The following is a 13571-nucleotide window of genomic DNA, read 5'->3' on the forward strand; positions in this document are numbered from 1 at the left end:
CAAAAAAAAAATTTCAAATAAACCCTTAAATTTAAACATTTTAATGGAAAATTGTTTGGAGTGTGTAACATATATACCTTTGGTTTAATATGTTTGTGGTCTTTGATTTGATTTATTATAGTGTTACCTTATGTAGTGTTTGGTTATAATTTTTTTTTTCATAACATTACCCTTATTATATAGATTCAACTATATTTTGATTCAAGCAAGCAAACCTAAATTGATATAAAAAGAAAATTTTAGTGAAACTGAAATTATCAAAACTGAAACATGCTTGATGTTGAAAACAAAAGAAATTATTCAAAGAGAAAGTTCTCAAATGAGTAGTTTGTTCTCTTATTATTCTCATTTTTTTTGCCTTTGGCTAATTTAAAATTCAATTACATCCTAATTTGAAAATCCAAATACATCGTAAGTATCATCATTGGAGCTAGAATAAGTGACATCAGAATCTATTCAATTATCTCAGTACGAGTCCCGGAAAACATCGAACTTAAGACGAAATGTAATATATGAATGATCAAATTCTGCGTCTCTTCTCTGAACAGAAACCAGGCTCTCATGGTAAACAATAGCCTGAGAAGCCACAGTTCGAAGATCCTTCATCTCACGGGTAATAGGGTCTACCAAGTACAAATGCCCATCCTCAACTTGGATGAGGAACTCACCTTTGTTCCAAAAGCTAAGCAAAATTGCTCCTTCAAAAGGTCCAGCTCTTAATTCTCTTGTCCAACGTTCGTCTTTCAATACCCAAATGTTGAAAACGTTTGGTGCCATGTAATGTGTTGGATAACATTGTATCCAAGCAAGAGAGCCATTGTAGACTCCAAAATAGTGTCCAACAAGATTAGTTCCTGGGTGACGGCAACCTAGCTCTGGTATCCCTTTTAACGGCATCGGTTCATCCTGCTCCAATATGTTTTGAAACACCTCGTAGCCCATATGAAATGAGAGTTTCATAGCATCATCATTTTTGTCAGATGCACACTAGTAATAAACTCCATCCATGTAAGTGTAGAACTTACAAATGGAAGAAACACTACATTCCGGAGAAAAAAAAAACCCTTGAAATCTCTCCAAGAATCATCACGCAATGAATATATAGCAATGTGTTTAGAGTAACTTGATGGATGAATATCATCATCAAGGCCGGAACCCCAGTGGTATGCCCTAATTGAAACCACTTTATAATCACCAGTGAAAGGATCCATCCCGAACCCAAAAGCATTTCTCTCGAGTTCCATTCTTGAAGGAATGGAGTTGGGGAATGTTTGTGTCGGAAGAGCTCTGGATTCTCTGTTCGCTGGGTTCCATAGAGCTACAGAATCCCAATTGGTTAAGAGACAAAAAATAAGGACCCATAACGTGCACTTTTGCATTCAACTTTAGACCAAGATATTCAAATACTGGAACCGTGAGGGATTTGCCACGACACACAGCAAAGGTATATTTTCTGGGAAAGTTATTTGTGTCTTTGGGTTCAATTTTATGAATGAAGAGGCAACCATTTTACTTCTTGTTACTGTTAGTGAGATGCTTGGCTATGAGACTGGGATTTGTAATGAGAGAGGACCAAGATTTGTAGACGCACTTAAATCGCATCAAAGATTTGACTGGTAATTTTACAAGAATCTCAACCATCACATCTTCATGTATCTAATGACTCACCATTTCTTTTATTTTTCTTTTTTCAACAAAGATTTTTGGCAAAGTCGGATTGCTCAATCAAAGCTAACGAAATTGCGCATGCATTTCTTCAAAACGTAAATTAAAGTGCTTGGTGACAAGAATAATCTAGAATGAATGCAAAAATGATTATTTTTTTTCCTTTTTAATTTTACAATACGCTAGCTATTACAGGTTCACAACCAATAGCAATAAAAATAATAGAAAAAGTGAATCTAGAAAAGCCCAATCAATCTAATGTGAATAAAGATAAGCACACACCACCTTTACACCCATTTTAGACACTCATATTGTTGGTAGAGGGGATTAGAACGAGGAGAAATAATTTCTTCTCAGCATATGAGTAAAAAGGTTTTTTCAAGTGAATAATATTCTTTATAAATATTAATATGCAAAATCATAATATTTTTCTTGATTTTCTAATTAAGTTTTGAAGACAACACTAATAGATATTTTTACCTTAAAGCAACGTACTAAATTATGTAAGCATTAAATTTTAAAGATCTTTTTAACCATAAAATGAATGAATGCATATAAATAATTGTTTCCCCTTTTATTTTCCTTCTTAAATTCAAAATTTAAAATTTTAATCAATGTGTTTGATTTTAATTTTCTAAATTTAATTTTTTGAAAATTGAGTTTTTTTGTATATTATTTTTATTTATTTTTTTGTTTTTAGTAAGCATTTTTTTTTAATATTTTTTTTACAAATATTATACTTTTAAAATGTATTTACATTAGGTGAATCTATAAATTAAAAAAATTGTTTAAAATATTAAAAAATTCAATAAAAATAAAAAAAATATGAAAAGTAAAAAAGTTTAATTTTTTCAATAAGGAATCTTGAAAATCATAACAAAACAAAGTGAATGTGTTTCAATAGAATGTTTTCATTTCTACAAAAACATAAATAAAATTGAACTTTAAAAAAAAAACATACATAAAGTAATAAATCTTATAATTTTTTTTAAAAGTATTTTTCTTGAATTAGACAAGTAAAGAAATTATCACAATTCACAAGCAGAACTTGCATATATATATATATATATAGAGAGAGAGAGAGAGAGAGAGATTGCTTACAATTGACTTGAATTATAGCGATCCCGGTTGTCCCTTTACTATTCTGTTGTATTCCGGACTCGGTTCCGTGATGTTGGTGGTGGTATACCTTGTTGTCATCCTTTAATTCCACTTGATTGAGTTTTAGGATGTATTGGGCAGAGTTGTTATAGGTTGGTTAGGCTTTGGTTTCAATTCCTTGTTGCCCAGTTTTTAGGAGGTCCGCTCGAGCGGGTCTTCTTGCGCTCGAGCGGAGATTGCACGCTCCCAGTTTTTTGTGTCCCTGCAAAACTTCTGCAGGCGTGATTTTTACGATCGAGCGGTGGCGCTCGAGCGGGTACTTTGACGCTCGAGCGGGTAGTACCTTTGGGTGTAAGTTCTGGGAGGGGGAAATCTAGGCTCGAGCGGACTGGTTTTCGCGCTCGAGCGGATGTACTTTATTCTTGTGTCTTGGCGCTCGAGCGGGCCTTATTGCGCTCAAGCGTACCCAAATTTTTGTTCTTGACGCTCGAGCGTTGTGTTCTCCGCTCGAGCGGGAATGTCGTATATCAGTTGGCAGCTGGGCATTTTAAAATCACTTTTTACATTCTCTTTCTCTCTCTTACTTTCTAAAAAGACTTTTTGAGAGTTTCTCTCTCTAGAAACTCCCTTCTCTCTAGGGTTTGATCTAGTTAGAGTGTTTCCCTTCCCTTCGGCCTTTGTAAGAGTTGTGTTGATCGTCGAGGGTTACGTTTTGATCCAAAAATATTGAGTTTTGGAGCACGTTGAGTTTCTTCACCTTCTTTCCTTGAGCTCCGAATTTGAGGTAGGGATTCCTACTCACTCTTATGGATTTTAACCTAGATTTTGAGCTTATTGTTTAAATGGTTGATTTTGGGACTTAGGGTTTCAAAATGTGTTAAAGAGGGTTTTGTGATTTTGGGCTCATAATATGTATTTTGGGTTTCAAAATGGTGTTATTGATGTTGGTTGTTGATATTTAGACCATTGGGTCAATATTGGGAAATGGGGTAGAAAACCCTAATTAGTTGTATAAATTAATTGGTATGATTAATTTGGAAAAATTGTGGTTATATGGAATTGAGTTGAAAATAATGAAATTGGTTCATTATATGGTTGAATAGTGGAGTTAGATTTATTAATCGCTCACTTTTGAAAACATTGATATTTTATCTGTTGGAGCTTTTATTATCTGTTTAGAAATAATTGCTTGGGCTACCGGTGGAGGGTAGTTTTGATTGTTGTAGGCAATGCATGATGATTAGACAAACTAAAACTAATCAGTTGGATATGTCATAGAGTATGACGGTTGATAGAATACATTAACGTTATGTATTGATTGATTGTGTATATGACCTTTATGTATATACGTTGTGTGTGTAGGAGGAGATAGGGGATGTACTCCTTGGTTTAGGGGAAGATAGGGGATGGACCTCTAAACCGGATGTTGTTTAGGAGAAGATAGGGGATGGACTCCACTGATACAGCTCATATGCTTGTTAGATATTGTGTTGATATAGCTCATATGCTTATCTTTGGAAGTGTTGATACAGCTCATATGCTTATCTTTGGAAGTGTTGATATAGCTAATATGCATATCTGTTGAAATGTGGATACAGCTTGTATGCTTATCTGTTGAGATGTTGATACAACTAGAATGTTTATCTATTGTAAAATGGGAAATGTTTAATGTGAATCATTGTCTCATATAAGTGGTTGGCCAGGTTCTGAGCCGTTGATGTAAATTGTGAAATTGATAAGAAATGGAAACTGAAATGAAACATGAACATAGTGGTCATGAAATGGGAATGGGTTATGAATCGGTCTATGGAAATTGAACATTTATCAATTGCTAATGTGTCACGCCCCCAAACCGCCCCTAGTAGTTTGGTGCCGTGATGGCCAGTAATCTGAGATTACCGAAGGCCGACTTACAAGAATCACACACAATCAGAGTATGAAATATGGGGCTTACAAGTGCGGAAGCAATATGTGTATATACAGAATCTAAATAGTCCATGAGAGCCGTGCATAAGTCCAATGAAATGACATACATCTTTATAAAGTCTTACAACTTAAATACAATAAGAAAATGAGATACAAAACACATCTTGACCAAAAGGTTTCTCAAGCCGACATATACAAGTACAAATGAAAAATAAGCCAAGAAGCATGATCTTCAAGATGGTACAAAAATGCTAATCCAAAACATGTCGGCAATGCACCCAAAAACACATCGGCATCACGTCTAGGCCTCAATGCCTTCTTGTTCATCACCTACATATATATAGAGAGGGTGAGCTTGGATACTCAGTGAATGATATTAGAAATAAAGGTTTTGCATGATTGATATCCAAGATTTCTTTCAAAACAATACATAGCATACTTTACAATCAAGGGGAAATCAAGTTCATTGCCGGCCTTTCAAGTTCTTTGGATGTTATTACATCTACTTAATACAAGAGGGTGATGACAATTCCAAGACAAGAGTGCGGTTGCATTATAGTCCCCTGCAACTAAGGACTTTCAAGACAAGAGTGCAGTTGCATTATAGTCCCCTGCAGCTAAGGACTTTCAAGACAAGAGTGCAGTTGCATTATAGTCCCCTGCAACTAAGGACTTTCAAGACAAGAGTGCAGTTGCATTATAGTCCCCTGCAACTAAGGACTTTCAAGACAAGAGTGCAGTTGCATTATAGTCCCCTGCAACTAAGGACTTTCAAGACAAGAGTACAGTTGCATTATAGTCCCCTGCAACTAAGGACTTTCAAGACAAGAGTGCAGTTGCATTATAGTCCCCTGCAGCTAAGGACTTTCAAGACAAGAGTGCAGTTGCATTATAGTCCCCTGCAACTAAGGACTTTCAAGAAATGTCATCAAAACAAGATAGTGTTTAATATACAAGTAGGGATAGTCATTCATGCTAGATCAAGTACTTTTCAAAACAAGGCAAGACGAGATTTTATGAAAGCAAGTGTAACATAGCTTTATTAAAAATACCACTCACATAGTTTCTTCAAACGTCGGAGTCGAGACAAGCCCAAGTCCTACAAACACATGGCAAGGCCTATTGAATACACCTTCAACAAGTTTCGTATGTACACAAATGGTTTCGGAAAACATACTGGGCACCAACCAGGTCCAGGCCGAGGTTCCACACCTCCTCGCCGAGGTGTGTTCCCGAGGGCCACATGCAAGGAAAAGAGGTCGGGAAACTCTGGGTTTCCCTCTGCTGATGAACATGAAGAATATGAGTGTGAAAACATGAAAAATATGAATGCTCAATCATAATCTGTCATCACAAATCTGGGATTTTCGTGCTATGAGTTTGAAAACATGGACCTGGGTACCCGTACTTGGAATTCTTGCGGAAATAAACACAAAACATGATTCTTTATGCAAGCTTTCGGATCAAAACAAGACTTTCTTGAAGAACACATGAATGTCATTTTCTCTTTCTAAAATCGAACTTCAAAATGATGCATGGCTTACAAATCATATCCGATCATGCAATGCAATAACATGAACATAGAGAACATCATGAGCAGATCAAGAATCTAACCTTAGAACACGGATCTAACGGTTCGATCTCTAGGAATCAAGCTTGAAGATCTACTTCCTCACTCTGAAACTCCTTCTTCCTCCTAGAGTTTCTCTCTCTACAAGGCAAGGTTATGATACCAAATGATAGTTTTCTTTACCCGGTTCTGGGGTTAACCCTCTGCTGAGACACGTGGCGGCGACTGGTTGGGTTCTTCCTGAAAAGGTGGCTGACAAACCAGACAAAGCATGGTGGAAGGGTGTTCAACAAGTAAAGCGGTATGGGCTCTCTGACGAGGCAATGACATCGGCCAATAACAAGGCGTATTTAACAAGCTACACGGAATGGCACTCCGGCAAGGGGTGACATCGGCTAACAAAAGGACCTCGGCAACTAAGGTGACAATGACCCCGGCTAGGAAGGACGACACTTGGCTAAGCTGTGCCACATCTTGGCCTAGATGCGCCACACCTCGGCCTAGGTCATACCACTCCAGGACAAGATCACTTGGGTGCAAGGTAACATCTCGGCTAATGTGTCAAGGCGAGGACGGAGGTCAACAAGGGGTTCCAAGATACTTCTAGACTGAGGATGACCTCGGCTTGGAATGATCTAGGCGTAACGTAACCTAGGCTTGGAATAACATCGGCTAGTATAACTCAGGCAATGCGTGACCTAAGTTTCACATCAAGGAAAGAACGAGACAAGTACACCACACTTAGACAAATCACAAGGCTTCAAAACAAGGCATGGATCACATTAGCTCAAGCGAAACAAATCACAACATACACATGCAAACTTAACAAGTCATAATCATACAGATGCTCATGAACATGATGAGAACATAAAATGTGGGTTCCTACATAATGTCTTAGTCATTGCTCATACTGTGTTTAGCATATCTCTACTGGGCGTTGGCTCACCCTTTATGGGACATTATTTTCAGGTACAGGTAGTATGCCACCTCCAAGGACATAGCTTGGACGATGATGAGAGTTGAAGACTCCTTTTGTTTATTTTGTTTGTATTACATGTATGTCGAGCCAAGGGCTTATTTTGTATAGAGTTAGTACTCTTCTTTTGTGTAACCAAGTGTTGACTTGGAAAGCTGTAAGCCCATAGGGCATTTGCTTTTGTTGTTAACATGTAATACAATGTAAGAATTACTCTGATGAATAGAAATGGTTGATTTCTTTTATATCAATGCATGTTAAAGTAATGGGTTTTATGTATTATTTTGAGGGCGTTACATGAACCATGGGTAAGGAGCTTCTCGATTTATGTAGCTAGGAAAACCCCAAAACGTTGATCGACTACTTGTTTTTTCCCAATATATAGCACTGACTTAGAGCATCCTTATCAGACTACTTAAATTTTACCCTAAAATATTATTAAAAAATTCATTCTCTATTTTAAGAATCATTTTTTCATCTACTTCTCTCAACAAACTGCCTATTCTTTCTCTATTCTATTAAAATAATATTTTTAATTACTTTTAAATTTAAATATTTTTTTAATAATAAAATAATTAATACACATGCAAGAAACAACCCAACATGCTGCAGCATAACAGGAAGAGGAAAACAAACAAGGGGTCTACCGGTCGGACGACCGAGTGGTCGACCGGTCAAGCTAATTTTGGACATTTTCCTTCTTTAACTCCAGGGTTCTCATGGGACGTCCGGAGGGACATTCGGGAGGACATCCTTTGCGCCATAAAATAAGAATTTATCAGATATGAGGGAGTTACAGTGACTCCCTACAAATAGGAAGTCAATGTAGCAATACTTATATTTAGGGGTTGGATAAGGGAACTGCTGAGGATATGTTTTGACAAAAAAAACTCCTTATTTTGAGTAAACAGGTATTATAAGGGAAGATATGTGGATGCTCTTACAACCGGGCTATCGTGCTAGTCACGCTTTCAAATTTAGAATAAGCCCAAACATTTATTGCATACTCCTATATCGTGTATAAATAGATTATATGTCATAATTTTAAAAATTTTAAATTTTTATAATTGATATAATAGGTGGCATTATAATTTTAAATTGATAATATCAGTTATATTGGTACACTAATTAATATATTAATGAGTGCATGCAGGACTACCATTCTTTAATTCCTTAATTAATATTAAAAATCTATTTATTTATACTATATATTAAGCAAAAAGAGGTTTTTAACCCACAAGGCCTGTGGGAGCTTCAATATCCCAATCTGAATTTTCTAAATTTTTTATTTTTTATTTAAAAAAAACTCAGCATTTATTGATTTGGTCAAAATCTCTTGATCAGCATTTATTAACTTTTTCCAATCTACATGTCATTCCACATGCCTGCATTTATTGGTTTGATTAAAATTCCCTGATCAACAATTAAAATCCCCTCATTCAAATAATTATAGATACAATCCATGTATAGTTACTGCAGTACCCTTTTCAACTTCTCCCATACACTATAGCTAGTGATAAGACTGTTAAATTATTTTTATAAAAAAATTCTTAAAAAACAAAATTTATATATTAAAAAAAAATCTAAAACAAATATAAATATCTATAATTATTCCGTGCATAGCACGGGTGATAGGCTAGTATCTATACTATATATTAAGTAAAAGGGGGTTTTTAATCCCAAGTCTTGTGGGAGCTCCAATCTCCCAATCTAAATTTCCTGATTTTTTGATTTAAAAAAAAATCTTAATATTTATTAACTTCTCCCAACTCCCAAGTCTTACCCTCATAATAACACTTTAATGCATTAAAAACAAGCATAAAAAAATTCTTTGAAATCCAACACATATGAATTCCTTGAAAAGTCCCAACACATGATTATTATCCCTCATAATAACACTTTAATGCATCCTAAGAACAAGTATAAAAAAAATTTCTTGAAAAGTCCAACACATATGATTATTATCAAAATATTAAACTTTTATATAATATAAAAAAGGAAAAAGAAGACATTAAAAAAAAAAAGACATTTAAAAATCTCAATTTACATATATAGATAATTGTAAATATATTAAGGGAAAGGGGGTTTCTAAACCTCAAACCTTGTGGGAGCTCCAATCTCTCAATCTTAATTTTCTAAATTTTTGATTTAAAAAAAAAAACCTCAACATTTATTGATTTGGTCAAAATCTCCTGATCCGCATTTATTAACTTTTTTCAATCCACATACCTGCATTTATTGATTTGGTCAAAATCCCTAATTAGCGTTTAAAATCCTCTCATACAAATAATTATAGATACAGCCTGTGCATAGTTATTGCAGTAGCTTTTTTAATTTCTCCTGTACACTATGATTAGTGATAAGATTGTTAAATTAGTTTTATAAAAAATCTTTAAGAACATAATTTATATATTAAAAAAAATTAAAACAAATATAAATATCTATAATTATCCCGTGCATAGCACGGGTGATACGCTAGTATTATATAAGGGAAATGAAGTTTCTAATCTACAGGCTTTGTGGGAGTTCCAATATCCTAACCCTAATTTTCTAATGTTTTTGATTTAAAAAAAATAAAATTAACATTTATTGACTTCTCTCAACCCACCAACCTTTTTGACTTCTCTCATAATTACTACAGCACCCTTTTCAATTTCTCTCATATACTATGGTTACACACAAAAATAAAGAAGATAAGAATTTAGCTATGGATCTAAAAAAAATATAACATCTAAATTTGAATTATGATTTAGTAATATAATTATCTATTTTTTCGATGTATATCTATCAAAATTTTAAATCACATAATGGGGCAATGTAATGACCTAAAATATTTTTTTTAAATAGTCAGTGCATAAATTAATTGAGTAAAATTTGGATTGGAGTGTTGTGTAAAGTTATGTGCAAAAATTGCTCAATTTTGTAATAATTTTTTTTTTCAAAATATAATTTTCGATATTAGAAATTTTGAAATTTTTATTATGTTGTTCTTATAAGAGTCTAGCATGTTGGATAAAAAAAATTTGGAATTTAATGGTGAGTATTTATTTTTATGAAAATTCGCAGACTGATTTAGTTTAATTTATAGCAGAATTTGAAATTGAGTTTTGAGTGTTTGGACCATAATTTGAGATAAATTGTTGGGTCTATTTTGGTATATAATTGGATCATATATGACTTACGGGTGAGACTCATGATTTGGATTTAATTTAAATTGAGTTTTTTTAATGACTCTTGTTTAACTGTTTAGTCCTTTTTAATTAAGTGATTGATAGTAACCACATTGGGAGTTGTTATTATTTATTATATAGGATTATAATAAATATTTGATAGTTGATTTTATGGTGTGTACCATATGGTGAAAATTATATATTTTTATAATGAATAAAATGTGTATATATTTTGTGGTGAGTAAAATATTATAACTTATATTGTATAAAAATGTTATATTTTGTGAGAAGAAAAATTATATTATTTTTATAATTTATCTTACAAAATTTTGAGATGTTTTATAAGATATTTTATATTATTTATGTATTAAATTGGGTGAGAATTCTTGGGAAGCCACCATACCCACGTGGGGTTGTCCCCACGCCTTCCTTCCTTCTTTTTCCATTTTGTTTTGTTTTGTTTTGTTGACAAAGGGTTCTGCCCCCCTCTCTCTCTCTCTCTCTCTCTCTCTCTCTCTTCATTGATGCTCAATCTTTGTAACGCCCTCAAAATAACAACAATAAACCCATCAGATAAGACATACATTTACATATAAACTAACCACATTCTTTCATTCATTAGAGTTCCATTACATAAGCATTACATGTTAACATCATAACAAAATGCCCTACGGGCTTACAGCTTTCCAAGTTAATACTTGGTTACAACAAAAGAGTACTAACTCGTTTACACAATAAGCCCTAGGCTTGAAGTTACATGTAATACATCAAAAGTTAAGCGACAAAAGTATGTCCGCCACAAGCCTCCAGCTATGTCTTTGGAGGTGGCATGCTTCCTGCACCTGAAAATGATATTCCCATATAGGGTGAGCCACAGCCCAGTAGAAATACACTAAACCAACCATGGACAATGACTAAAATATTAGCAATTGATAGATGGTCAACACTGATACAATCACATAAATCACATATTTATGTCTTACAACTTATGAGTCTAAGTTACCTTTCATTTTCCCTTTTTCAACAGATAAGCATGCTAGCTCTATCAACATTTCCACAGATATGTATAAAAACTATATCTCACATTCAGATAAGCATACAAGCTATATCCACATTCTCAACAGATATGTATAACAACAATATCCCACATTCACAGATAAGCATATAAGCTGTATCCACACTTCACAAAGATAAGCATATGAGCTTTATCTTCACTTCTCTAGACAAGCATATGAGCTGTGTCTACGGAGTTCATCCCCTATCTCCTCCCAATTCCTATCCGGTTTAGAGGTACATCCCCTATCTTCCCTTAAACCGCGGAGTACATCCCCTATCTCCTCCTCTACACATAACGTATACAAACACAATGGTTCTATATACAATCACCCAATACATACAAATAATGTATTCTATCAACCGTCAAGTTCCATGACACATTTCATTGATTAGTTTCAGTTTACCTAATCATCATGCATTGTCTACAACAATCACGACTATCCTCCACCGATAGCCCAAAGCAGTTATTTCTAAACAGAAAATAAATGCACAAATGGATATTCAATCAACATTTCATTCCTCATTTCTCACAATTAATTATCCCAATTAATTAAACAATGTAATTAGGCCATTTCCCATAATTACCATTTCAACCCTTAGGTCCCATTTTCATCAATGATTCAACATCAATTCCATTTCTCCATGCCAAACATGCATCTAGGTTTATTACGAATAAAACCCCAACTTTTGTAAAATTACACAAAAGCCCCAAACTTTCACAAAATTACCAAAACGAGCCCAACATCTCAAAATACCAAAATTTAAAGACAAAACCCATAGAGAGGAGTAGGATATCCCTACCTCAAATTCGGAGTCCCAAAGGAGAAGACGACAAAACCCAACGTGCTCCAAAACCCGAGATTTTCAGATTAAAATGAAGCCCTCGATGATCAACAACTTTTTTGTAAAGGCCAAAGGTGAGTAAATCACTCCTACTAGATCAAAACCTAGAGAGAAGGTAGAGTCTAGAGTGAGAGGCTCAACAATGGTGATTTTGGAAAAGTAAGAGAGAGAAGAGAAAGTGAAAAAGTGATTTGAAAAGTCACAATTTCGGGACTTAAACCCAGTCGTCCGCTCGAGCGTATAACACCCCGCTCGAGCGGCCACTCACAGACTTCCGCTCGAGCGGCCAACCGCCCGCTCGAGCGCAGAATGCACTCACCCAGCACTTTTGCAGAACCAGGCCTCCGCTCGAGCTCCCAACCCTACGCTCGAGCGGCCACTCACACAGATCCGCTCGAGCGGCCAACTCCACGCTCGAGCGTACAACACTGCACAACAACTACTGGATGGGTGTATTACCCGCTCGAGCGCCAACACCTCCGCTCGAGCGTACAGGCCAAAAATCTGGGCAACTAGTTTTGGTTTCTAAACTCAACCAACCTGAAACAAATCCGCCCAACACATCCTATAACTCAAATACGTAGTAAAAAGGATGTAAACAAAATAATAAACAACCACCAACATCCACGGACACATGTCCGGATCACTGTACAACAAGGGTAAACCCGGGATCGCTATAACCTTTAACCTTAAAATGAGAGTCTTTACAGTGAGAATTTGCCAAAGTGTTGTACATGAAAGTTGGAGAACTCGTCGTGATTTTTGCAGTGGTGGTCTCAGATTTATGATCGGGAAAAGTTTGATTTTTAGATTTGCTTTTCTTCATATTTGAGATAGGAATTTTCTTCATATTCTTACATTAAGGCTATGTTAGGGTTATTTTGAGAAAATATGTTATTATAAGAGGTATTGCGCGCGCGCACACACACACACACACATATATATACTAGCGGCCGCGCACACGCGATGCGTGTGCAAACTCGTTTGGAATTATAATATGAAATTTACATTAAATTTTCTAATAATGCACATATAAATCACATGTATAACTATGTGTAATGTAACATTTGATATTAAGATATTTGATAAATGAAATAGATATACGTTAAAATTTGTCCAATTTGTTTTAAGAAAATATAATATTTACTAATCTTAATTAAAGAAAACTCTAAAACAAAAATTCATATAAAATCTCAATTTGGTAAGATAATACTGAAGATCTTTCTAATCTTGCAAAAAATATATAAGATATATGTAAAAACTA

General features: G+C 34.8%; 1 protein-coding gene across 1 annotated transcript; it reads right to left on the reverse strand.

Annotated features, from left to right (window-relative positions):
- Positions 1 to 465: 465 nt before the first annotated feature.
- Positions 466 to 13157, reverse strand: LOC114290951 (F-box/kelch-repeat protein At3g06240-like). The gene is made up of 3 exons (XM_082908353.1): positions 12989 to 13157; positions 1026 to 1318; positions 466 to 906 (listed from the first exon to the last, which is right to left on the reverse strand). The coding sequence occupies exons 1-3, from the start codon at positions 13155 to 13157 to the stop codon at positions 466 to 468; spliced, it is 903 nt and encodes a 300-aa protein (XP_082764479.1).
- Between the last annotated feature and the right edge of the window lie 414 nt (positions 13158 to 13571).

The sequence above is a fragment of the Camellia sinensis genome, chromosome 15, assembly GCF_055761805.1.
Source record: "Camellia sinensis isolate YWXY chromosome 15, ASM5576180v1, whole genome shotgun sequence".
Classification (NCBI taxonomy): Eukaryota; Viridiplantae; Streptophyta; class Magnoliopsida; order Ericales; family Theaceae; genus Camellia; species Camellia sinensis.